General features: G+C 40.9%; 2 protein-coding genes and 1 pseudogene across 2 annotated transcripts in view; 1 reads left to right on the top strand and 2 right to left on the bottom strand.

Moving 5' to 3' along the window:
• Positions 1-259: 259 nt before the first annotated feature.
• On the top strand, positions 260-2,440 carry Adam21 (ADAM metallopeptidase domain 21). The gene is given in 17 exon segments (XM_053743348.1): positions 260-288; positions 290-388; positions 390-480; positions 482-689; positions 692-844; positions 847-1,034; positions 1,036-1,098; positions 1,100-1,586; positions 1,589-1,744; positions 1,747-1,773; positions 1,776-1,859; positions 1,862-1,921; positions 1,924-2,070; positions 2,073-2,244; positions 2,246-2,315; positions 2,317-2,373; positions 2,375-2,440. Coding segments are annotated over 17 exon segments (2,157 nt in total).
• A 5,477-nt stretch (positions 2,441-7,917) lies between these two features.
• The window catches only part of LOC124976621 (disintegrin and metalloproteinase domain-containing protein 21-like), a 31,031-nt gene continuing 11,357 nt past the window's right edge, over positions 7,918-27,591 (bottom strand). Inside the window, exon 2 of the mRNA XM_047539399.1 lies at positions 7,918-8,105. Within this exon, the coding sequence (XP_047395355.1) occupies positions 7,918-8,105 (188 nt within the window). The remainder of the gene's footprint in view (positions 8,106-27,591) is intronic.
• Positions 21,950-22,049, bottom strand: LOC124978394 (uncharacterized; annotated as a pseudogene).

Genomic DNA, 27,591 nt, shown 5'->3' with positions numbered 1-27,591 from the left:
ATGTAAGTTCCCATCTTCTAATTTCAACCATTGTCAATATATGGCCAGTATCGACTTATCTCTACCCTCCAACTCTCTAATTTCATTTTTTAAAAGCAAATCCAAACCAGTATCCTGATTCATGACTCCACTTTTTTCTTTCTGCTAATCCATTCTTTTTTCTCTCCTGATTTCCTCACCCAGTCCTACCACTTGCCCCAACCTTCTTTTCTTTTATTTATTTTATTGTTTTTATTCTCGCTTTCAGCAGTGCCACCTGATGATCCAACTCTGCCAGGACACGAATCCGGAAAGGCCAGCCCTGCAGGCTGAGAGGCTCCGGGGGAGGAGCCAGACAAGCAGTGCCTCGCGTTCAGTCCTTGTCTGCTCCCGGCAGATGGCTCCGTAATGGTGGGGGTGGGGGATGGAGCATCCATGAGAATCACTCTTCTGCTGCTGTGGCTCAAAGTGTCTCTGTGCCCTTCTGACCTCTCCCAAGCTGGGGCCCACCCAACATCTCAGTTCCCCAGAGGTGGTGATCCCCTTGAAGGTGACCAGCAGGGGCAGAGGTGCAAGGATTCCAGGATGGCTTTCCTACAGCCTGCTATTTGGGGGCCAGAAACACATTGTCCATATTAGGGTCAAGAAGCTCTTGGTTGCTGCACATCTTCCTGTGCTCACCTACACAGAGCAGCATGCCCTCCTGGAAGATCACCCCTCATCCCGGATGACTGTTACTATCATGGTTATGTGGAGGGGGCCCCTGAGTCTCTAGTTGTTTTCAGTACCTGTTTTGGGGGCTTTCGGGGAGTGTTACAAAATAATGACCTCACTTATGAAATCGAACCTGTTAGGCACTCTACCACGTTGAACACCTAGTTTATAGATTACACAGTAACAAGACACAGTTTCCACCCTGTGGTTTAACAGAGAAGGAAATAGCACGCCAACAATTGGAATTTGAAATGATTGAGAGCTCATATCCGAAACAAAATTCTACTGGGGTCTGGTGGACCCACACATGGTTTCTGGAGCTGTTTGTAGTGATAGATCATGATTTCTTTCATTTACTCTCAAAGCAACTTGTCAAAGGTGCAAGAGGATGTAGTTCTTATTGTCCAATTTAGTGGATTCTTTGTATCAGCAGTTGAGCACTTATGTAATTTTGGTTGGCATTGAGATTTGGAATCAAAGAAATGCTTTCCCAATGAAAAACATGAACAGGTTTTAGAAGATTTTCTCAGTGGAAAAAAAGTCAGTCTTTCCCCAGCTAAAGCATGATGCTGCACATATTTTCATAAAAAACTCACATATAACTATACTTGGTCTAGCCTATGTTGCAGGAATATGTCATCCTCCTATTGATTGTGGAGTTGATAATTTCCAAGAAGACCCCTGGTCTCTCTTTGCTAACACTGTGGCCCATGAATTAGGCCACACTTTGGGTATGCAACATGATAAGGCATTCTGTTTTTGTGGGGAAAAAGGTTGCATTATGAGTGCTTTCAGAGTACCAGCAGAGAAATTCACCAACTGCAGTTATACTGATTTTATGAAGACCACTTTAAACCAAGGATCATGCCTGCACAACCATCCAAAACAAGGGAATTCTTTTTGCTGAAGCGCTGTGGAAATGGTGCAGTTGAAAAAGAAGAGGAGTGTGACTGTGGATCCATACAGCAGTGTGAGCAAGATCCTTGTTGTCTGTTGAACTGCACTCTGAGGCCTGGGGCTGCTTGTGCTTTTGGGCTTTGTTGCAAAGACTGCAATTCATACCATCAGGGAGACTCTGTAGACACAGGTCAATGAATGTGACCTTCCAGAGTGGTGTAATGGGACATCCCATGAGTGCCCAGAAGATGAGTATGTGCAGGACGGGATCCCTGTAGTGACAGTGCCTACTGCTATCAAAAGAGATGTAATAACCGTGACCAACAGTGCAGGGGATTTTTGGCAAAGGTGCAAAGAGTGCATCTCAGAATTGCTACCAAAAAATCAACTCCCAGGGAAACCAGTTTGGCCACTGTGGTATAAATGGCACTGTATACCTAAAATGTAATATGTCTGACATCTTTTGTGGAAGAGTTCAGTGTGAAATGTGGACGACATTCCCCACCTCCAGGATCATCATGTTTTGCAGCACACTGACATTGATGGGGTCACCTGCTGGAGTACAGTCCATCATTTAGGGGTGGGTGTACCTGACCTTGGTGAAGTGAAAGATGGCACTGCCTGTGGGACAGGAAAGATCTGCATCCACAAAAGTGTGTCAGTTTGTCTGTCTGTCACAGGACTGCCTTCCTGAGACCTGCAACATGAAGGGGATCTGCAATAACAAAACATCACTGCCACTGTGGTTATGGGCGGTCCCCGCCCAACTGCCTGCATAGCGGCCTACGGAGGTAGTGTTGACAGCGGCCACCATTTGAAAAAAGAAGAGTTTTCGTACCACAAATTGTGATTCTTTTGTTGTCTGTTTTGATTTTTTCTGTTGACTCTTAGGCTTTACATGTCTCCTCGAATTACATTTGTAGTCCCAAGGAGACTAATGCCCGCTCATCAAGTTAAGAAAAGGTCTCCAATTGATGTCCCACACATTAAGTTTTAGTTTCTTGCAGCAGAAATGTTAGCACATTGCCTGAAACTGAGCACATTCCCGAGAGTTTCTGGAAGCATTGTCGTTAAGTATAGGTAATTCCTGACATGTTCTTACCTGCTGTTCATTATTTTAAGCAACAAATAAAGCTCCTGTCCCTCCCACAGGGAACCAAATTAGTCCTTTTTGTGTTTTTTCTCTGCATTCTAATTATACATTTAGAGTTGTACCCATAGATGGGATTTGTTACATATTCACACGCGCACACACTATAACAATATAATTTTGCCAATATCACTCCTCAGCATTTCCCCCGCTACCTGTCTGCCTCTTTTGATTCATGGAAAAGGCAAGAGATAGACATCATTGTGCCCAGGGGTGAGTCTTCCTCTCTGCTGCCATTTAGAAATTTGGGCAAATTATTTAAATTTTCTGGTATTCCGTTTAAAAATCTGGAAAGAGGGATGGTAATAATTGTCCCAACTCATTAGGTTTAGTTGATAACCAACAGGGAGAAGTGAATTCTTATTAAATATAAACAAATTGTTGTTTATTTAATAAAAGCTCCTGACCTTGTTTCCTGTGTGCTTCCTAGACAAGCTTGCCTATTCTTTCTCTTTGCCTTAAGTCGGCAGTTTTGGTATCCTTTTGGAGGATTTGCTTTGAATATCAAAGTATAAACTCCTCAAGGGGTTATTTTAATTTGTTTTACTCACTATCATATCCCCAACGCCAGAATCAGTGCCTAATACACAAATATTCGAGTGAGGTCATGAATTTAAATGGAGTATGAAATTAGGAAAAGTAAAAATAATGCTTTATCTCCCCACCTTAGAGACATCACTCTAGTCCTCTTTCCAAACTACTACGCTTCAACTGTGATTATTTAAGATACACTCATTTAAAATGCTCCCATTTGTACCTGATAAAATTTGCTAGCTGTTTTGTACCCAATTTGTCTTCTCCTCAGTCTATCATCAGCACTTTTTTAAAGCCTACCTTTTGAAAACATAAATCTAATCAGATACCCTTCTCATTAGCCAGATACCTTCTGAATGGCACTCTGTGAAGTGAGCCAAGTGACCTTTTTGGTAGACTTTCCCATTGCACTTCACCCACTTTGCATCTCCACTTGTTTTCTGTTTAGGCTGTGTTTGGCTGCATTATCCTCTGCAAATTTATCTGTACGCCCAATGGCCATTCTCAGACTGTTGTTCACGATTCTCCCCCACTCCTTGGCCCTGGAAAATTCCTGCTTTTGTCTCCATAGAGGTTAGATGTCATATTTGGGAGAGAGTGTTTTCTTTATGCAATGCTAATTGTTCCATAAATGTGCCCCTGTCACTTTGTGGTCACTCTTATGGTTTGAGGCACTGTAGGAAAGACTGAGGAGAGGGCCTAACAATGTACCAGCCAGGGATAGAAAGAAGGAAAGAATTAGGAGTGAAGCCATAGAAACAGGGCAGAATGGGTCAAGAAAATAATCTGATTAAGCTGGGCCCTAAAAGATGCTTCAGAGATTCACATGCTTTAAGTGTGTTTGTATGGAGACAAAAGATCAGTGCTCCAATTGGTTAATTCTTTTTTTTTTTTTAATTATTTGTTGTAAAAAATATTTGAAGTTGAGTTATGGTCAGATTTATCCAATCTAGTCTACTTTCATATTTTCTGGGTTTTTATTTCTGCTTGAGATTACTTTGAAATAATCCATTTTTCCCTTGGGATAATGTTGGCTTCAATCTTTATGCATAAATTTGGAATTTACCTTGCTATAAGCAATGAGGCAGGACTCTAACCACATACTTTTCCAAATCAGTAGTCAGTTTTCCTAATACAACTTATTTAATAAGCCATTTTTCATGGATTTTTCTGATAAATTGGAATTTACTGATAATTTATTAGAATCAATCATTTTACTTGTAAACTTTTATAAGATGCAGCACATTTTGTGGGTGTGTACTTATTTGATATTGGTTGAGTTAATTCAGGCTAGATCAATTTTATCAAGATTACTGAGTAGAATTAACTTACTTATGAGAAACCTTGGGGTCTAATCTACTGCTTTAATTTGTATTCCCCCCAAAAGTTGACCCAGAGACAAGGATTTAGGTAGAGTTAGTTTATTTGGAAATCACACTATAAGATTATACAGGAGAAAACTTTTAAATAAGGGATCACTTAGGATTTAACATCTTTACAAAGATGCCCTGAACTTATCCTAACATGATTCTGAAATTATTGAATCTTTGAGGCTTAGCTATGTCAATAGATTGTAATCATCGAGGTGAAGTTGCTAGAACTCTTTTGGCCCAAATATTATGGAGGTCAGAATACTCAGGGAGGCAGACATTTTAGAATAGATTTATTACAAAAGACTAAAGAAAGGACTACTGACTCTCTTTCTGGAGAGGCACTACTTAGGGGGTACTCTTAGGGGCACTACTGTAAACATTAAGAAATGAACTAGGAAGATGGGTACAGGTATCATTAGGAACCTTATATCACTGTCTTTATCGGCTAGGAATTTTGAGAGGACATGTGTTATAGAACTAGGTTTCCTAGTGTCAGTGGAGGTGATAACATTCCAGAATAGTAGAAATAAAGCTAGTAATCCTTATCAGAAACAAGATGGACATAATTACTGTAATGGGCAACAAGACAGGAAAGGCAAACACTAGGCCCTGACTTAAATGTATTTATGGTCATGCCTTAAAAATTTTGGTATTCCTAGAGTTGAGACGGATGGCCAGACAATGAGAACATTTTTTTTTTTTTTGTCTTTTATAACCAAAATAGTTAAAAAGCTTATGATCAGTAGACTGATGCTACTTTCTGCCATGGACATCTCTTGCCCATTTTTTCAGTCTGAGATCAATCACTGACCTATTGCCTATAGGATTTTGAATGTTTTCCCCTCAAAGAAATGATCAGTGTTTGAGGATTTATCATGTTAAATATTTGAGGAAATAAAAAGAACCACTAGTATTCAATCATGGTGCCTTTGTTCTGATGACCTCATATAATCCTAATCACTTCCCAGAGGACCTACCTCTAAACACCATAGTTGGATTAAACTTCTACCTTCTCAATATCTTACAATGAGGATTAAATTTCAACATGAACTGGGGTCAGAAAAAATAAATAAATAAAAAATAAAAAAAAAGAAACTGGGGTCAGTGGCACATACCTATAATTCCAGTGGCTTGGAAGGCTGAAGCAGGAGGATCGTGAGTTCAAAGCCAGCTACAGCAACTTAGCAAGGCCCTAAGGAACTTGGTGAGACCCTGTCTCTAAATTAAAACAGTAATAATAATAATAAATGGACTAGGATGTGGCTCAGGTGTTAAGTGCCCCTGGGTTCAATCCCCAATACCTAATAAATTTATTTCAACATGAGTTTTGGAGAGGACAGATCACATTCAAACCATGGCATTTGGTTCCTGCCCCACCCTCAAATTCATGTCCTCACATGCAAAGTACAATTGTTCGATCCAACAGTCCCAAAGTATTAGCTCATTTTAGCATTAATTTCAGACTCCAAAATACAAAGTGTCATCTGAGACTCAAGGCAAACTCCTCCAGCTCTGAACCTATATAATCAAAATTACCTACTCCCAATGTACCATGGTGGAACAGGCATAGAGTACACATTCCCATTTCAAAAGGAAGGAATAGGTAAGTACTAAAGAGTAATCAGACCAAAGCAAGATCCAAACCCAATAGGGCAGACATTAATATTTTTTAATATATTGTGTGGGGTTTTTTTCTGATAAAATCTTAAGGGTCCACGTTAGGCATCCTGTGCACACTGCAATGGGAGGTGGGCCTCGAAGGCCTTGGGCATCCCTGTCCCCATGGCCTGGCTGTCTGCATTCCACATTGCTGTTCTGTGACTTATGCCTGTGGCCTTCCAAGGCTGAGGTGGGATGCTTTTGAATACTCTACCTTCCTGAGGTCTCAGGAATGGCAGTCCTACCCACCATGGCTTCACTAGGCATTCTAGTGGAGAACCTCTGGACAGATTGGCCCATATACTGTGTCTCTGCATGGCCTCCCAGTCTTTCCTTTGAAATCTCATTGGAAACTGCCAAGATCCCACACCACTTGCATTTTGTGCATCTGCAGAATCAGAACCCTATGAATGCCAAGGTCTGCCTCTTGCTCCCTTCAAAGTGATGACAAGAAGCCATTTCTAGATTTGTTGAACCGCAGCTGGAGTAGTCATGGAGTAATTTTGTAAAGCATGGAGGCAAATCCTGCTGGCAGAGTCTGAAGTTAATTCAGGGCATTGTGTTGTTTATGGAAAAATACAGAAAGTTATGGCACTGGAAAGAGACAAGCGGCACTTGAAGATATAGAAGAACAAGGTTTATTTCACACTGGTGTGGGTTCAACGGAGTCTCCTCCAAAAGTTGAGTGCAGTCCTTTGTTCTCAGTATATTTTATATAGTACAGACTTCTGGGATTCAAGACTTTCTCATGCAAGTAGCTGTGATTCCCCCCACCCCTTATCTCCAGGCAGCTCGGGTTCCTGCCACAACTGCTAAGCAAGCCCAATTACAGAAGCAGAAACTAGCAGGTTGAAACTATTCACAGAGATAAAAATAAACATCTTAGGAAGGAGTTGAGTTGCCGCCTCATTCCTCCACTTTTTAAAAATATTTTTAGTTGTAGATACCTTTATTTATTTTTATGTGATGCTGAGTTTCGAACCCAGTGCCTCACACATGCTAGGCAGATGCTCTACCACTGAGCCACAACCCCATCCTCCATTCCCCGTTCTTGATGCTCAGGATGCATCTGCAGCCTTCAGAGAGCATCATTTTCTATTTATTGGCATCCTCTCATGAGTAATAGATGAGAGGTTTTCTCTTTTTTAACAACTGTTTTTACTAAATTCCTTATGATGCTGATTAGAAGGAGCAGGAGGAAAGGAATAAGTAGATACCCAGAAGATATAGCCCAAATCTCCCCCATTGTTGTCTTAGTTCCTGTCTAAAAGACCCATTCTCCAAAGAAGTTATCTGTGTCCCTTTCTTTCCAAGTCTGTATAGGCACATGGGCAATTTTCACCATACAATCTGTGATCTCTTCTCTACCTTTCCCTGGGTCATCTATTTGTGAATAAGTTACTCGGTTCCATGCACCTCCCTGGTCGGATCCAGTTACTCGGATATGTGGGTCGCATGAGGAGGTGGAATCTGGTAGGACTGTGAGGGACCAAATTAATAACAGCAAACAATAGCTGTAAGCATACATACTGAGAATAGGAAGACAGTATATAATAGTAAGGAAATATTTGTAGAGAATAAAACAGTTCATTTCTTTCACCAGTCAGTTCCTCAAGCTTCAGCTGCATGTTGACTGACCAGCTTCCAGTGTGACCAGAGCTTGGCTTTGAGATCTTTGTCTCTTGTTTGTAGCATCAGGTGCAGGGGTCTCTCCAGATTAAGGACTGTCTTCCATTTCCCCTGATCCTCAGTTGGGCCAGTGGGTTTGACTCTGGAGTGGTGGATCCAGGTATCTGTTCCTGTTAATTTGAGAGCAGTAGGGGTGGTTAAGATTACAGTGTGGGGCCCCTTCCACAATGATTTTAAGGACTCCTTTTTTCAGTCTTTTATCTGTATTTGGTCCCCAGGTTTATGAAGGTGAAGAGTTATGCCCAAGGATATGGGTATTCTATCTGTGACCCGCTTACGTATTTGTAAGATAGTGAGCCCTAATCTTTGTAGCTGTTTATGTAAATTTAAGTCTCCTGAATCTTTGGTGTCTCCCTTAAGCTGACCAGCAGAGGTGGTTGCCCATACAGGGTTTTAAATGGCAAAAATTCTATGCTTACCTGGGGCAAACATCTTATTTTTAAGAGAGCGATGGGCAGCTCTTTTTTTTTTTCCACCAAAATTTTAAAGCCCTCATCACCTGTTGTATTGTCTTAGCCACGAATGCTGGTCCATTGTCTAACCCTATAGTTAGAGGCTCCCATATCTAGGAATAACGTCCCTCAAAAGAACCTTCGTTACTTTTTTGTCTTTTTAGTTAGGGTTAAAAGACTTCCATTCATCTGAGAAGGTGCAGATGAAAACTAATAAGTATTTATATCCTCGGCTCAGGGTGAGTTCAGTGAAGTTCACTTCTATATCCTCAAACAGGGACAGTCCACAGTGCTGTGTTCCTGCTGGTGTATTAGGTCCCTGGTGAGCATTGTTTTGTAAGCGGATCGTATAGCGCTGGGAGACAGAGGAGCAGAGTGTTGGGAGACGAGCAATGAGGTAGAACTGGCCTAATAAGGTTCCCATGGCAGCTTTCCCCATGTGGGTCAGTTCACGTTGGTGGACCAGTCTGTAAGCTAGTTGTTCTGGAATATAAACTTGGTGGTCTCATGTGAGCCACCGTCTTGTCTTGGCCTTGTTGTCTCCTTTTTTTAAAATCTATTTCCCTTCCTAGGGAGAGTACCTGGGAAGAGCTAGCATTTTCTGGTGGTAGCAAGACTTTGGATTTTTTTTTTTTTTTTTTTTTTTGGTGGCAGCATCAGCATGGAGGTTCCCTTTTGTCACTGGGTCATCTCTCTTTTGATGACACTTGTAGTGGATAACTGTCACCTCCTTTGACTCCCATACTACTTCTAGAAGTTTCAGATTTTCAGCTTGGTTTTTTTTTTTCGGCAGTGCTGGGGATTGAACCCAGGGCCTTATGCTTGCGAGGCACGCACTCTACCAACTGAGCTATATCCCCAATCCTCAGCTTGTTTTTTGATTCCTCTCCCTTCTGCAATAAGGAGTCCTCTTTTCTTGTGTAGGTCTCCAAGGACATGTAGAGAAGCAAAGGCACAACATGAGTTGGTTTAGATGTTGACCCACTGGTCTTGGCTGAGTTCTAATGTCCTAATTAATGTCCATAATTCTGCTCTTTGTACTGATCATCCCTAGGGAAGTGCCTCTGCTTCCACCACGTTAGAGTCAGACACACAGCATACCCAGTCATCCTCTTTTTATTTTCCATAAAACTACTTTTATCAGTAATCAGGATCAAGTCTGTTCTAGAGCAGTCTGTCAGTCAAGTCTGATCTTTTGGAAAATATTTTTTCCAGTCCTTTTAAATAGTTATGGTCAGGGGACCCTGTTTTGCCAAGCAGGAAGGTAACTGGGTTTATAGTTTGTACAACTTCCAGTTTTACCCCTGGATTTTTATATAGCAACCCTTAATATTGAGCCATTTCTGCATTTGTGAGCTAGTGGTGACCTTCTGTTGTTCATTAGGGTTACAACTGAGTATGGGACTTTAACACTGAGGTTTTGTCCCAGTGTTAGGTTGTCAGCTTCCCTTATCAGCAAGACAGTGGCTATCAGTGCTCTGAGGCAGAGCAGCCATCTGGCCATGACAGAGTCAGGTTAAGACTCCCAAGGCTATTCCTTTCTTTTCATGAACAAAGAGGTTGAAAACTCTGGTTACATTGGGAAACCCTAGGGTTGGGACCTTGGAGACTTTGGCCTTGATTATTTGAAACATCAACTCCTAGCTTGGTCCTTTTTCTCTCCTTTTCCGTCATCATACAGGGGTCTGGCCAAGTCCGAGAATCCAGGGACCCATATTTTGCAGAACCCTGTTGCTCCTAGGAATTCTTGGACTTTTTCATGCGTGGTGAAGGTAGGGATGCCACAAATTGCATGTTTTCTTTTAGTCCCCGCATGATGTTAAAACCTAAGTATTAAACCTGCCTCTGACAGATTTGTGCCTGTTCTTTGATACTTTTCTTTTTCTTTTTCTTTTTTTTTTTTTGTGGTGCTGGGGATCGAGCCCAGGGCCTTGTGCTTGGGAGGCAAGCACTCTACCAACTGAGCTATCTCCCCAGCCCATGTTCTTTGATACTTGATAGCCTGCCTACCTCTTATAGCAGGGAAAATGAGGGCCTTTGTTCCTTGTAGGCATTGAGACTGTGTTGAGCTGGCCAACAGAAGGTCATCAACCTATTGTGTAAGACACAGTTTAGTTCCTGACCTGGAAACCAACTGAGTCAGTGGCCAAGGCTATGCCGAAGAGTGTAGGGGAGTTCTTGAACTCCTGAGGGAGTCTCCTCCAAGTGAGTGACTTCTTAGTTCCCATGAGTGGGTTTCATTTGAAGGCAAAAAAATGTTACAGCTGAGTTGTGGAAGGGTCACATTGATACTGATGGCATCATGGTATCTTTTTTGTGCTTTGAAGAAATCTCTACCATATTCCCCCCGATGTTCAGATCCTTTTAGGGTCAAAGTGCATCATCCTGATTTAATGGTTTATATTTATATAACATCATGAGCAGTCATTTTTCCTTTACTTAGAACCTCTATGAAACTAGAAATAGATCCAGGCAAGGCAGGAGAAGGCAGACCCCTAACACAAAAACCACAATACTTATAAGACTCTTGAATTTCCCCAAAAGTTGGAAACCATCTTCCAAATAATTTCTTGGGGTTTTAAAACTGTTCAGGTCTGAACTGGGATGTGGGTGACCTTTTTAACCAACTTGTAGGTCCCTGAGATAGTTCCCCGGTAGGAGAAATGGGTATGATAAAGAAGGGTTGTGGTGATACCTTGGCCTGATCAAGTCACATGAAGACATGGGTTCACAAGGTGAGAGAGTCAGGTCCACAATAGGTGCCAGATCAAACACAACTAATAGTCACAAAGCATCCTGTCAAAAGGAGGTAAAGTTCTGCTAGTAGAAGCTTTTCAACCCAATGCCAACCAGCTGGGGCAGATGCTGATAATCCTAAAGTGAAAACTAAGGTTAAAACTGTGGCAACTGAGATGTGTAAAGCATGGCAGTGTCAAAACATCACAGTAAATAGACAAATATAGAGTAGTCTATTTCTTCCAGTCAACAGTTGCTTTTTCAAGCTTATGCTCTACGTAGATTGGTCAGCTTCCAAAATGACTAAAGCAGGGCTGTTGTCCTCAGGGGCCTCTGGGGTGTCTGTCTCGGGCTAAACCTAATCCTTAGCAAAGCAGTTGACAAAGCTTGATCTAGTGTAGGTGGGTTTCCTAACACAGTTTGCCTAGTTGTAACTTCCAGATGATCTTCAACCCCTTTATCACCAATTGTGTCACTTTAGAATGAATGCCAACACATGTACACCTGTACTTTGGATTTAACTCTCCTTCCAGGTGTTTAAGACCAAGTTGGTCATAATTGACCTTGTTCCTATCTACTGTTAAAAGTCAGCTAAGATCCTTCAGGGGATTTCTCTTGGTGACTAGTGAGAAGCTTCTCAGCTCCTTTATTTTTCTCTACTAGTTGTGTTATCAGTCAGGATCTCAAGGTCTTGTTAACCACATGTGGTTTCTCTTGGAAGCATTAGGGACATTTTCCTTTTTTATTTACCAATTTATGAAAACATATATAATACTTAAATATATTATCTTATGGAATTCAAGAAGTCAGGAGTACTGGAGTTTATATTTAGCAATTGATATTTTAGTATTTTAACCTGTCAAATTAACTAAATGTCTCCTCTAACAAACACATTTAGGAATACTAAACCCTTTTATGTTTAATTTACTTAATTTTACTTTAGGCTACCATAAAAATGAAGATAACAGACAATGTAGCTAACAGTACAAACCATCTGTTCCTGCTAAAGAAAAATCCTAGAAGCAATGGATATTACATCTTTAAACATTTTATAGAAACCAAACACTCTATTGATTGATCACCTAGAAAAATATGTGGCTTTGTAATTTTAAAGACATTTTTATTCTTATCTGTTTAACCAATTTAAACTGAATTTTTTCTTAAATGTTTAAGTCATGTGGACGAAGAAGTATTTGGATCCTTTTATTAAATTTATGAGTACTCATTTATCTATAAGTCAATTTTGATACATATACATGAGATATATATATCAACATATATTATATATAAATTATATTATATATATTATACATATATATATATATAGAGAGAGAGAGAAATATAATACACAGATGTACACAAACATATAAAACCATCAGGAACAAAGACTTTATATATTTTCCTTGAATAATTGACCTGAACAAAGACAGCAGGAAAAAACAAAGGACTAAAAACTCAAAACAAGACTAATTGGAGCAAAACATATTAATTTAGGTATGCAGGACCAAATGTGAATTTATCACAGAAACCATGAGCTTAAACAAGACAGGTTTTGAGGGAAAAAATGGCATGACCATAATTACTCCCAAACTGTTTATTGTTGTCCTCCAAATCATTTCTTGTTCTTCCCCTGAGATAAAATCTGAAGAGTCTTTTGGCATTGCTTTAATTCCTTCCTTAGCATGAATGGGGAAGGAGACAGGGCAGGTGGAGGAGAGGAAGCCACTGTAGCCGGCTCAGATTTTTTTCCCCCTCACTGTTGGCATCAACCCTGAAGGCAGAAGTCAGGGAGTTTTGGCCTTCAGAAGGCCTAAAGTTTGAGTCAGAATACTGATGGCTTTAAGATAGCTTCCTGAGTCCAAAAAAATCAGTATTCTATCATATTTTGGGTTCTTTTTCCCTTTTATCCTAGGACTTTTTAAAATAGTTTAACATAAGGCTCAGAGGGATATCTACAGGAGTTTTGGTGTCTTTTCCCCTGCCAGCATCCTTTTTCTCTAGACTAAAGGTTTTGAAACTGAGCTGCCCATGATGTGAACGAGGGGGGAAAGCATACCTTCCTCTGCCAGGCTGCTCTCTTCACAGAGATTTAGGGGCCTCTTAGCATCAATGGCAGGTCAGTATAAGCCGCTGACGTGGACCAAAACTTCAGGAAGGGACTCTTGATCCCCCAGGGGTTGGCACTGCCTTAGGCCTTATAAGGTCACCACAGAATAGCAGGTTAGGACTCACTCAGACTCTGTAGACCGAAAATAGTGGAACAGGGACTCTTGTTCACTCCAGCCCCTGCCCCCTTCCCACTATACACACACAATAGAATTGACAGACAGACCTCCTAAGGAAGCAGACCCTGTACTGAGTGACATTCTGGTCACTGGGAAATGATCAGTGTCGGGGTCTTTAGCCCCCTTGCTCTTCTCACCATCAACAAGGGAAGGGGACACTCCCCAACAAGGTCAAACCGCCCCCCAGTCCTCTGGGCGGAGGACAATCAGATGCATCAGGGAGACCAGTCACAGCAGGAACTCTTTTATTGAGGAAGTCACATAGCTTTTATGTAGGGTGGAGGCTAGATGGGAACCAATCAGCTTAAAGGTCAGCAAGGCAGGGGGGTTCCCGCAGGCGAGATTCCCATAGGACTATATGGCAAGCACGAGCTGATCACGTTCGCAGAACTGTTGTTAACCAATCCCTGACAGTGGTCCTATTTATCGTCATTAACTTTTGAAGCCACCTTTGAGGCCTTGATTTTGCTTACTCGCCAGGGAGTAAGGAGTCAGCCAGAGTTACTTAATGTGTCATTAGTCCCAACAATCAGTTCACCTTCCACCATAGGGTGGGACCTGAGTTAGGCAGATGCCTCCAGGAGATTCACCATTTTGATGTCCTGTCCTGACACCTGCTTTTGTTCTGCTTCCAAGTTTGTTCAGAAAGCAGTGGGAGCTGGGGCCAGCGCCGCTTGAGAGTCGGGTTCTGGCAAGTGGCTGGGTGGCACCTATCCATCTGTCACCAGTCTAGCAGCCACAGCTTTCTCCAGTTCCCTGACCATGGTTGTCAGATTCCCAGCCAACACACCAAAAGATGTCAAGGAAAAATATGGAAAATTATGGCACTGGAAAGAGGCAAGCAGCACTTGAGATGTAGAAGAGCAAGATTTATTCAGCATGGTGCGGGCTCAGCAGTCTTCTCTGAAAGCTGAGCACAGCCCTTTGTTCTCAGTATCTTTTATAAAGTACAGACTTTCAGGTTTCAAGAATTTCTCATGCAAGTAGCTTTGATTTTTCTCCCCATCTTCAGGCAACTGTGGTTCCTGCTGCAGCTTCAAAGCAAGCATGATTACAGAAGCAGAAACAAGCAGGTTGCAGCTATTAACAGATAAAAATGAACATCTAGGGCTGGGGCTGGGGCTCAGTGGCAGTGTGCTTACCCAGTATGTGTGAGGCACTGAGTTTGATCCTTAGCACCACATTAAAAATAAACAAATAAAGGCATTTTTTCTTAAATGAACATCTTAGGAAGGAGTTGATGCTTCAATGGTGCTTACAAGGGATGTGGTCTCTCCCTCTTATAAAGCTGCTAGTATTCACTCATGGGGACTTTTAATGACCATATCTAATCCTAATTACCTCTTAAATGTCCCACCTGTGAAGATCAGAGATTAAGTTTCTACCTTCTTAAAACCTCACAACGTGGCTTAGAATTCAATATGGGTTTTGGAAGGAACAAAATATATTCAAACCATACCATTCCTGAAATTTTTGCCATTATGTTATCTGGGAGAAAATCCAATCTTGTTGACAAGGGCATGACAAATTTGTCTCATACTTTAGAAATCAACTATAAACCACTTTTAGGCAATAAGGTTAAGTCTTACAATTATATCTCTAGTGAGGCCTTCATCAACTGTACTTCAGGTCTAAAGCCAATATTAGATACTGTTCAGAAACATAAAATAAGCCAACTGACCATATCCATTCTCAAGTTTCAACATTTATTTCACCATTTTGAAGAGAGCATGACAAACAAAGAAAAAACAAGAGACTCTTCAGGAATATAATTCAGATCAAGAGGAATGCATGCAGATATGGGAAGGGTGAGAGGGGAAGGGTGGAGGGAGGAGGAGAGGCCTAAATAGACCCTGTGCTCCTAACTGTCCCAATAAGCCACTCAAACACAAAGAAAAGACTTCTCTATTATGAATGCACACTCTGGTTTCCACAATTGTTTTTGGATTACCAAGAAATAACCCTGTCTATAAATGGTTATCTAGCATGGTTCTTAGTATTGGTACCAAGTGCACAGGCAGCAGCCATGGTTTTACAAGGGCACAGTTAACAGGGGCTCAGACTTGTCATGGATGAAGATCTAGGTTATTTTCATAGATATACAACCTGAATACAAGAGAGGCTGGATCACAGTGCTCTATAAAAGATGAATTGTCTTCACTCTCATAAATGGCAAACCTATTCTCTGCTTCTGCATCCTTTATCTGCCCCATGTTGGCTACCTGTAAGCTGACTCCAAATTTCCAAAAGCAGAGTTGATGTGAGGCTTGAGATATTAAACAGCATAAATCTAACTCTATTATTGTGCACTATTTCTGATGTATTATCTTGCTGTTTCCTCTTACCTAAATTTTTGTGCCATTACTTATATTAGATAGTTATATATACTATGTAATTAATAGGCTATGCTTTGCCAATATTTGCTAAGATTTTAAACAAGTGATACCATGACTTAAATAACCAAAAGAATTAACAGATCTATCATTGACTAATTTCTCCTTATTGTGATAGTTTTATAATGTAGACAAAACTCCAAAAGAAATTATAGTAGGCATATTCAAGGTTTAGCACAATTCAAGAATAATAATGCAAATAATTATAATGATGGTAGCTTGCATACATTAGGTGCCTGAATGTTCTGGGCTCTGCTTAGCTGTTTTCTTTTGACTGTCACGAAAACTTTAAAAATTGCATTTCATCCCTAAATGTAAAATGTGGACCTTAAAACTCTAAGACTACATGCCCTTCCAAGATCATACAGTTAGCAGGTAGAAGAACCATTGTTGTAATTTACATCTCTATGACATAATTTTTGATCTTTCTACTGTGTCATGTTGCAAAATGTTACTTTTATGCTTATTCATTAAATTTTAACAATACAATGAATAATTAATAAAAATCTGTCACATCACCAATTGGAAAATAAGTTCTTAAACCATTGAAACAAGTGCATCAGTGTTTTATTCTTCAAAAGGATATTCATATAAAGTTAAGATCAAATTTTAAATCAGCACAGTTCCCTTTTTTTACTGAATCTGCACTTACTATGACTTTGGGGAAAAAAAGAATATGAACAGATGTAAAGTTTTAGTTAAAACAGAAATCCTTGGAGAGCTGAGAAAAAGGAATCAAATATTTCAAGAAATGATGACTTTACCAATAGGGCAGGTGAGCAGACTGAACAGAAAGGAGATTTAGATATAGCATCATAAGACTGCATGGTTGAGGAACATACCTGTACTCCCAGGCAATTCCCTCGGAATTCAGTGAGAACTGGGAAGGTGAACCTCTTAAAAGGGACATCATGGCAGCCATCTAGGCTGTCTGCATGGGAGATCAGAAATCCCTGCACTTTAAAAAAAAAATATTCCTTATTTTTTTGTATCCCCAATAACCAACACATCCTCCTTTTCCTTTGGTTTTTGATTGACAAGTGCCCTGACCAAAAAGAACCCCAGGCCCATAAAGTGAGATTATGGCACAAACTGTTGGAAACTCTAGACTGTGACAGAGTGACAGCAGGACCTTTGAAATTGACAGTTTAGATCTACAAGGGCCTGTGCACATTATCTGCAGTCTGGAACTTTTAAATCTGTCCAGAACTCAAGCAGTGGGATTTGTTGCAGAGCTTTTAGAACCACAAATGCTGCAGAGGAGAAGGGCAGGGCTAGTTAGGTACTGTGAACCCTGGGGTGACAGGCAAGTGCACAGGTGCACACACATCCCTGCAGCAGTTTCTGGGATTCATGGCCAAAGCTTCAGAGCCATCTCTGACACACTAAAGAAGGGCAGGCTAGATAGCGACTGTTGGCCCTGATGTGGGTGTGTGAACACCTGCCCCAGTTGCTGGGATTCAGAGTGAAATAAGCCAGAGTCAGAAAGACAAAGCTCATATGTTTTCTCTCAAATGCAGAAGCTAGAAAGAAAAAAAAAAGAATCTCATGCAAACAGGAGGGAGACCAGTAGGGTAGAGAAAGGAATGGGAGAGGGAGACGGGGAGGGCAAAGGGAGGTAGTGGGGAATGAAATTAATCAAATTATGTCATGTGCATATATGAACGTGCCACAATCCAACTTATTCTGTACAATTATTATTCACCAATAATTTTTTTGAAAACCCAGAAATCCCATTTTAATTACCAAGACATTTTATTTCAAGCTGACAACCTCAGAGTGGCTAAAGGTTTATGTGATTATCAAAGCGACTAATGATCCTCCCCCTAGGATTCTTCCCCTCTAATAAGTGGTCTTCCATTAGCATTTAAAAGACATACATGATTTTTCTGACTTAAAGGATTTTTTTCCTGAGGGTCTTTAAGTTTCATTCATTTTGGAAGTTTTTCTGTTTTTTCTCCTAACGTTTCAGTTTATCTGAATGTTTTCTACAATGGTGGTAACTATATTTATATTCATCAGGGCAACAAGAAAAGGTGAAAACAGAAACAGTTAAACAGAAATACTGTAAATAGTAAACCTGTTAAAGATTTTAAACCATGGACCACATTGAATCAAATGCCATGTTATCTGTTGGTAGGAGGCCACTGTCTATACTACCCCGTCACAAAAGGTCAGTCTACGACCATGAAGACAGCAGCAATTTTATTTCTTGTTACATACCCCACTGAAATTGCTTCAGTTCACATCACAGTAACACCCTGTATCTTTCTAATAAATACAATTCTGTTATATATAGTTTTTTTTTCTGGGCCAAATATTACGCCATCTACTCCTTTGCTCATGGGGCCTGCCTGGGCTTAGTGCTCTGGGAACTTCTGTCCCCTGTCTGCCGCTCCCGTGTCCCACCACGAGAGCACTTCTCTTCCTCTGTAATTCTGGCCCCCAGGACGGTGTCCCACGGACTGGGTGGAGTGAGAAGTGAGCCGCCAGACCAGTTCTGCCCCAAAGGTGTGCTTCGTATCCAAAACATTTTTCTTCTTTATTGTCTTGTACTAAAGTAATTAAAAAAGAATAAGTAGTGTGCTCACCTTCCCTAGGAACATGTGTGACACTACCACAGTGCAGCACTGGACATAAAAGACGAACACTGTCACACTTTAGAGTGCTCATCCTTTCAGGGCCAGCGTCGCTTCGCAGTTTCCACATTGATCTCCCATTGAACTAACTTTGCAAGAGTGCCGGTCTGCCGTCCTTCATTCTCTAGTAAAGGAAGACTAACAGGCACTTCATGATCACTGCAGTTTCTTTTCACACACCTGAGGCTGAACTGGAGTCTCCCCCTAGATATAAAAGCCTGTGGGCACCTCAGCGTTCTGGAGGATCACAAATGCAAACTGTGTCTCTGCAGCTCGCAACAGGGAAGACACGACTTTGGCCCGTGCAGCAGCCTTCCGTTTCACATGACAGTGCCAAGGGTGGGGCACCACGGGTCTCCTGTCACTCACAACTAGTATATCCTTTTAAGAAGCCATAGTCCTTTTTTCCCATTTATCGTCTTGTCTTTACCACGAGGAGCCACACAATGAGTACCATTGTATGGAATATTTGACTCACGCAAGCAGAGATCCCAAGAATAAAGCTTATCCTGCAGTTTGTCAAAAGAAAAATTTCTCAGCATAAACAAAAGAACAGACACAGGGTCCACGAAATAGATGCCTGTTCAAAACAATAACAATGAAGTTCATCATGTCTGAAGCCAAGGACATCTGTAGCCTGTGTTGAAAGACTTCAGTCAAGAAATAAATGAGACCTTGATTAAAAACATAGATGATACTTGTAAGTTTGGGCTGCATTCTCCAAAATGATGAAAAGAAAGTGAGACCCCTAAGATTCCATGCCCTTTAAGAAGCAGTGAAGTATCATGAAGAATCGATCCAAAACATCCTTAATATTTCCACAAAACAAAAGCAATTATAGATATCGAACTCTATCTGCATACAACTTATTTTTGCAATCCAAAAAGCACAGGAGATATATGTAAGCATTCACACAAGTTGTGTAGCAAACAGAATACATTTTGTAGTTTATACTCACTACACTCTATATTATATGTGTGATATTTGTTATTATGTGCAGTGAGTTAGAAAGTGTATAATAAAGCTTGAATGTTTCACGCTTGCCACAAATGAACTGTGCTTGCTCTAGGACTTTCGGTAAGTTTTACCTTCTTTAAATGCTTGATCTGTCTTTTCCTCTTTAACGTCACACCTTTCAGCTTCTCTCTTCTGACACAAGCAGAGAAACCACATGCTCAGATTTGGAAGGAGCCTCCAGTGGTTTGATTTGAAAAGCAAAGTCATCCACCTGCAGCATGCCACACAGACCTCCATCGCAGGTGTCCGGTGTGGCTCTGGACCCAGGAACTCTTTCCAGGTAGCGACAGTCTTGAGGGGCAAGGGGTAAGTCCTCCTGTGTGGCCCCTTGGTCATCATTAGTACAGGGATCATGTCTTTGGCCCCAGAAGCAAATGCTATAGGGGAGATGGTTTTAGGATCCCACTGCTACGCAATCTGTGGGGCACCTTCCAGGGAATCACAACCTCAGCGGAAGTGAAGCACCCCCCTGATGCAGCAGGGAGCAGCAGACAGAGGAGAGGAGTCCCCAGAGAGCGGGCAGCCAGAGAGTACCTGTCAGAGGGTTCAGGCCCCACGAATGAGGGATCTGGGACCCGAAAAATGCAGCCAAGTGGGAGGCAGGCAAGACTATTCTTGAAACACCAGGTTTCATGATAAGATGGTCTTGTGGAGGTCAGAGAGAGGGCATAGGCTTCGCACCCCCTTAGAGAAGAAGGGGAGGGCTAGGCTGTCACCCAACAGCTGTGCTCCTCAGGGGAGGCCGTGCTCTTGAGCTGGATACCCTAGGGCAGAGGCCCTAGAGAAAAGAGAGAGAGGAGGACAAAAAGAGGTATTCGGGAAAGTTAGTATATCCCTGGGCTATAAAGTCTGGTTGCAAAGAGAAGTGATAAGTAGGGGAATAATAAATGAGTTTAGTGTAATTTTAGGATAATTCATGATTTTATAAAAAAGAAATGAATCAAGGGATCGTTTGTAAGTAAAACACACCTGTAATTAGTAGCAAGGAGAGTATACACTCCTCTTCACAGAAATTTTGAGAGGGGAGAATTGGAGTTTGTAGAAATTGAATGGTGTTGGGGCGACTGGTGAAATGTTCCATCTGGGAAATGAGGGTGTATAACAACACCCTAGTGTCCCTAGGGAGATATGCTGTTAACACAGTCCAGACACAATTGTGTCCTTCTGTAACACAGAGTGTGAATGGGTGGGTTCTTTGTCACGTGATTTTTAAAAAATTGGTTCTTCTTATACATGACGGTAGACTCCTTTTTGATAAAATTATACAAGCATGGCATATATCTTATTCTAATTAGGACCCCATTATTGTGGGTAGGCACAATGATGGGATTACTTAGGTATTTTCAGATGTGCACATAGGAAAATTATGTTAAATTTACTGTCTTTCCAATTTCTATCCCCCCTCCCTTCCTTTGGTTCCCATTGTTCTCCCCCTCCCTTTTTTGTGGTTTAGCTTCCACATATCAATGAAAACATTCAACCTTTGGTCTTTTGGGATTGACTTAGTTCACTTAGCATAATAGTCTTCAGATCCATCCATTTACCAGCAAATGTCATAAAGTCATTCTTCTTTATAGCTGAGTAATATTCTATTGTGCCTATGTACCACATTTTATCCGTTCATCTGTTGAAGGGCATCTAGGTTGGGTCCATAACTTAGCTATTATGAATTGAGCTGCTATAAACATTGATGTGGCTGTGTCACTATAGTATGCTGATTTGAAGTCCTTTGGACATATGCAGAGGAGTGAGATAACTGGGTCAAATGGTGATTCCATTCCTAGTTTTCTGAGGAATCTCCATACTGCTTTCCAGAGTGATTGCACCAATTCGCAGCACCACCAACAATGTAAGCATCCCTTTTCCCCCACTTTCTATTGTTACTTGTATTCTTGATAATTGCCATTCTGACTGGAGTGAGATGGAATCTCAGTGTGGTTTTAATTTGCATTTCTCTAAATGCTAGAGATGTTGAGCATTTTTTCATGTATTTGTTGATCATTTGTATTTCTTCTTTTGAGAAGGGCTGTTCAGTTCCCTTGCCCATTTATTGACTGGGGTGTTTTTTGTGGGTGTTTTTATTGTTGTTGTTAAGCTTTTTGAGTTATTTGTATATCCTGAAAATTAATGCCATATCTGAGGTATGGGTGGCAAAGATTTTCTCCCATTCTGTAGGCTCTCTCTTAGCGCTCCCAATTGTTTCTTTTGCTGTGAAGAAGCTTTTTAGTTTGATTCCATCAATTCATTGATTTTTAAATTTTATTTATTATGCTTTAGGAGTCCTGCTAAGGAAGTCAGTTTCTGTGCCAATGTGTTGAAATGTTAGGCCTACATTTTCTTCTATTATGTGCAGGGTTTCTGATCTAATTCCTATGTCTCTGATCCACTTGGAGTTGATTTTTATGAAGAGTGAGAGATCAGGGTTCACTATCAAAACTATGGAGCACTTCATGAATTTGCATGTCATCCACACACAGGGGCCGGGATCTTCTCTGTATCATTCTAATTTTAGTATATGTGCTGCTGAAGCAGGCGCTGTCTTGTGAATTTGAAGAATGAAATCCATGGACACCCCCCCGCCCCCAAAGGAGAGAGGAGTCGGAAGAGAGAGATGCCAAACCTTGTCTGTTGTCTGGGGGTTATTATACTCCGTTGATGAGGAACTAACCTTTCCGCGAAGTCTCTCTTGTTTGTTCTCTTTTTGACTCAATTGAAAGTGTGCAATTTGAATTTCTTATTCCTATCTTGGGATGGTTTAATGTCTTTGTTTACCTGAGTTTGTCCTGTACTTGTTCCTTAAAACAAAGGAACTTCTTGAGTTAAAATCAACTCTTTGAGGTTGACTAATGTTAGGGTAGTCAAGAAAACATCATTACCACTGTATCCTTGCCTTCCTGGGCTAATGACAGAATGTACCGGTACCCAGGTGGGAGTGGAACTTTCCACTCAGGCAGCTAAAAACAAAAAACAAAACAAAACAAAACAAAACTAGCTTTAGCCTTTAGCTTTAATCTGGTGTGGTGGGGCCCCTATTCGCTGAAGTCCCCATTTCCATCTTCCTGTGCATAATCTAGCTCTTGCCTCACTTCCACAATGTCAGAATTTATTGAATAACAATAAATTCGTCAGCTATATAACATTCATCAGCATTTTTTGAGAAGTGAGTTTGATGTTAGGTCGGTTTCAGGCGCTGGCGCATGCTTGGAGGATCAATCAATCAGGCACTGACAGATAAACCCTACTGGCGCATGGCAACCGCCTGTCAGTCAGCGCGATCTCCAGCCAACCCCAGGAGGACACGAAACCCTCAAGCTTCCCGCCTATCCCGCACTACAAAAGCGTCGCCCAGCGGAGAGAGCTGAGAGCCCATCCCAATAAAACTTTGTTCAGCCACTTTTGATCTGACTCCTTTTGGGCTACCCACATCTCATCTTACATTTCTGTATTTTTGAGTTTATCAGTAAAGAATGAAAATAATAATTAACATTAAGACTACATGAAAAAAACACTACATAGTTAGAAATTGAAGGTTACAATTTATTAGGAAGGAAAATGAAACAAACCTATTTCGTCCCCCCCCCCCTTTTTTTTTTGTAAAAATAGTTTTTTCCCCAAAACCGAATGGGATATTGGTTACTTGTCACACAGGCTGGTAAGAAAATCACAACAATTAACAATAAATAATTTTACAATAGCCCACTACTCACAAAACAAGCTATGTAAATATTAAACTTTGTTGTGGGGTCAGGTTATCGATGCATAGTGAGACCACCAGAGACTATAGAAAAAAATTTATTTTGGGGAAAGAGAAGAAGCAGGCTGATGCATCAGGGCAACAGCTCCAAAGTAAGGGGGAGCAGTAGCCTCCAGCGACTCCAGCAGGCTGGTTTTAAAAGTGAAAACCACAAAAATTTTGGCAGGCTTACAACAGGGGTCTTTTTTCAAGAAATGCAAACAGCAAGCTTCAGTTTATCTATTTCAGGCCCACCTGGCGGTTAGCAGCGAGGGCTAGGCGGGGAGCCAGGCTGTCCGTATCTGAAGCCGGCAACTTCTGGGGCCTCCGGAGGGATGGGTTGTTTCACAGAAACGGTCACAGTGACCTTAATTCATGGCCGCATTATTTTTATCTCGGGTACTGTCCTTGTATTTACCACAGTCAGCACAACTCAAAGATTTTATTTGCACCCATTTTGGCTTGGCTAATCTTAACTAGATATATTTGTTTTATATCAGAGGGTCTCTACCTTTTTCTTTTTATAAGGGGGTCTCTACTCTTTCACAACCTAACACCATCTTAGAAACACACTTTATTTGGTACAGGGTCTCTGGTCTAATTCCTAGGTCCTTGATCCATGTTGAGTTGAGTTTTGTGCAGGGTGAGAGATAGGAGGGGTTTAATTTCATTTTAATGCATATAGATTTCCAGTTTTCCAGCACCATTGTTAAGACTTTCTTAACAGGACTCCCAGAGCACAAGAAATGAAAGCAAGAATCAATAAATGGGATGGATTCAAACTAAAAAGCTTTTTCTCAGCAAAGGAAACAATCAATAATGTGAAAAGAGAGCCTACAGAGTGGGAGAAAATCTTTTCCACATGTAGTTCAGATAGAGCACTAAACTCCAAAATTTTTAAAGAACTTAAAAACCTTTACATCAAAAATACAAAGAACCCAATCAATAAATAGACTAAGGAACTGAGCAGACACTTCACAGAAGAAGACAAACAAGTGATCAACAAATACATGAAAAAATGTTCAACATCTCTAGTAATTAGAGAAATGCAAATCAAAACCATCCAAAGATTTCATCTCACTCCAATTAAAATGGCTATTATAAAGAATATAAACAATAATAGGTGTTGGCGAGGATGTGGGGGAAAAGGTACGCTCATATGTTGTTGGTGGAGTTGCAAACTGGTGCAACCACTCTGAAAAGCAGTATAGAGATTCCTCTGAAAACTAGGAATGGAACCACCATTTGACCCAACTATCCCACTCCTCAGTTTGCACCCAAAGAACTTAAAATCAGCATATTATAGTAACGCAGCCACATCAATGTTTATAGCAACTCAATTCGCAATAGCCAGATTGTGGAACCAACCTAGATGTCCTTCAATAAATGAATGGGTAAAGAAAATATGGTAGATATACACAATGGAATATTACTCAGCCATAAAGAATAATAAAATTATGGCATTTGCAGGTAGATGGATGAAGTTGGAGAATATCATGCTAAGTGAAATAAGCCAATCTCAAAAAACCAAAGCCCAAATGTTTTCTCTATAAGTGGATGCTGACACATAACAGGATGGGGGTGGAGGAGGTAAGGGAAGAATGGAGGAGCACTGGATTGTGAAAAGGGACATGAGGGGAGCGGGGATGGAGGTATGAAAGATGGTAGAATGAGATAAATATCATTACTCCATGTACATGTATGAGTACATGAATGGTATTAATTCACAGCGTGTACAACTATAGAAATGAAAAGCTGTACCCCATTTGTGTACAATGAATCAAAATGCAGTCTGTAAAAATAAAAGAAAAAATAATGAAACACACTGTAATTCACCCAACCCACATATAGAAAGAGAAAAATTGTACTAACTCACTTAAGAAAAATCACAAAAACACCCCCTACTATTAAATCCATCTACTATTACTTAAAGATTATGTAATCTTATTTTGCAAAAGAAGAAGAAATCAAATGTACATAGATGTCCCAGGACCTTAGATGAAGGCCAGTGTTTCTGTGGGAGTGAGAAGAATTCACCAAGACAAAGGAAAGCAATTAAAAGAGTTTATTGGCAGGAGATATGCTGCACCAGCCACAATAGGTGAGAGAACAGAGATGTCTGCCAGCCCATTCAGAGTGCAGGCTGGGCTTATATATGCTTCTGAGTTCTTTGTCTTCCGTGGGCTTTGTGCTAGGAGTGGTTTATGCTGAACAAGGGATGATTGACAGATTCCTGTGCCTTGCCCAAAATGCTTGTTGTTTGTGCACCAAAACCCGCTTCCCTAGATTTACCTAGATGTATGAGATGCAAGTAATATGCATCAGGTCTTAAAGGGGGGGCTCTCCCTTATTAGGTACCTCTAGACCCAACTTGGGTTTCTGAGCACGCTCCTCACAGTGGTCAGGCAATCTTGTTGAAAAACAGTGTCTTGCTGTTTACATTTTGGGGACTATAGCTCCTCTGGTAACAGCAAGCAGGCAGGGTGGAAGGGAGGTCCTTAGCCTCACATCGGTTCTGCTAATCAGTGGGGTTGGGGCCTGAGACAAGGCTAATCTTCCTACCTTAATAAATTCATATTAAAAACTAGCCACAGTAGAACATGATATATTTATAACTTTTACCATATTTTTTCATGTTGCAAATTTTTTAGGAAATTACACATGAATTGGTTTTTAATAGGTTTTTTGGTATTACTTGCATGGATAAAATCTCTCTCCAGTGTGATTTTTCATGGGACTTAAAATATTGGTTAAAATGAAAAATGTTCCTGCTTTGGAAAAATTAATAATGTTTCCATAATCTGTGTAATCATATATTTTTGTCAGGATGTAGCCACCATAAGTATTGACAAACTGTGAATATTCTTGGAGGCTCTCACTAAAGTGATTGCTTTTATGACTTTGAACTTTTTTAAGGCTTTTTCACATTTTGATATTTATAGGATATCTGCCCATTAGGCACCTTTCTCTGTACAAAAAATTCTCAGCTCTGACCCAAACCAGCCAAAGTTGATAGAGGAGTCTTCATGCAGTCACGAGGAAAATGGATGGAACTGGAGAACATCATGCTAAGTGAAGTAAGTCAGACCCTGAAAGTCAAGGGTTATAAGTCTTATTGCATATATAGAAGCAGAGCAGGGGAAAGACAGTGGGGAAGAATTTTAAAAAATAGAAGGGAGACAAGTAGAATAGAGAGTGGGGATTTGGGGGAGGAGAGATGAGAGGGAAAGGGGAGGCAGAGGGTAATGAAAAAGACCAAATTATGCTGTGTGGAGGTAAGAATACATCACGATTAAGACTGTGTTATGTATATTACAATCGCATTATATATAATTAGTATCATGTGTAATTACAAATTCATATACACATATGAATATGTATGTGTGTGTAAAAGTATACATATGGGTTTTGTGCATGCGTGGGGGGCAGTACCGAACTTTGAAGCTAGGAATGCTTTACTACTGAGCTACATTCCCAGCCCTTATGATTTCTTATTTTGAGACATGTGTTGGGACTAATGACACGTTAACTAACTCAGACTGACTCCTTACTCCCTGGCGAGTGAGCAAGATCAAGGCTCAAAGGCAGTTTCAAAGGTTAATGACAATAATGGGACCACCGTCAGGGATTGGTTAACAACAGTTCTGCGATCATGATCAGCTCGGGCTTGCCATATAGTCCTATGGGACTCTCGCCTGCGTGAACCCCCCATGCCTTGCTGACCTTTAAGCTGATGGGCTCCCGCCTAGCCTCCACCCTACATAAAAGCTGTGTGACTTCCTCAATAAACGAGTTCCTGCTGTGACTGGTCTCCCTGACGTGTCTGATTGTCCTCCTCCCGGGGAGGCTGGGAGCGGGCGGTCAGTCGGCCCTACCTATCCCGGTCTGACCTTGTTGGGGAGTGTCCCCTTCCCTTGCCGCTGGTTGAGAAGAGCAAGGGGGGCTTAAGACCCCGACAGACATGGTCTTGCTAAATTCCCAAAACTGGTCTCAAACCCGTAATCCACCTGCTTCAGCCTCTCTGGTTGCTGGGATTATAGGCACACACCACCATATCTGGCAACAATAAAAATATTGCTTTTAAGTAAGCTAGAATCACTGAGATCTTTCCTACATTCTTTATATTCATAGGGTTTCCTCCCCAGTATGAGTCCTGTCTGCCATAAAACTGAACTAGGAGAATTAAAGGCTTACCCACAGAAGTTCCATCTCCAGTGTGCAATATCATGTACCTTTTAAAACTTTCAAGAGAAAAAGTTGATTCCGCACTTCCTTATGATCATAGAATTTCTCTCCACTCTGTTCTTTCATGCCTTTGAAAGAAGTGAAGATCACCGAAGC

The sequence above is a fragment of the Sciurus carolinensis genome, chromosome 2 (genome assembly GCF_902686445.1).
Source record: "Sciurus carolinensis chromosome 2, mSciCar1.2, whole genome shotgun sequence".
Classification (NCBI taxonomy): domain Eukaryota; kingdom Metazoa; phylum Chordata; class Mammalia; order Rodentia; family Sciuridae; genus Sciurus; species Sciurus carolinensis.
Note: the sequence above shows the minus strand (reverse complement) of the source record. Positions and strands in the feature narration are given on the sequence as shown.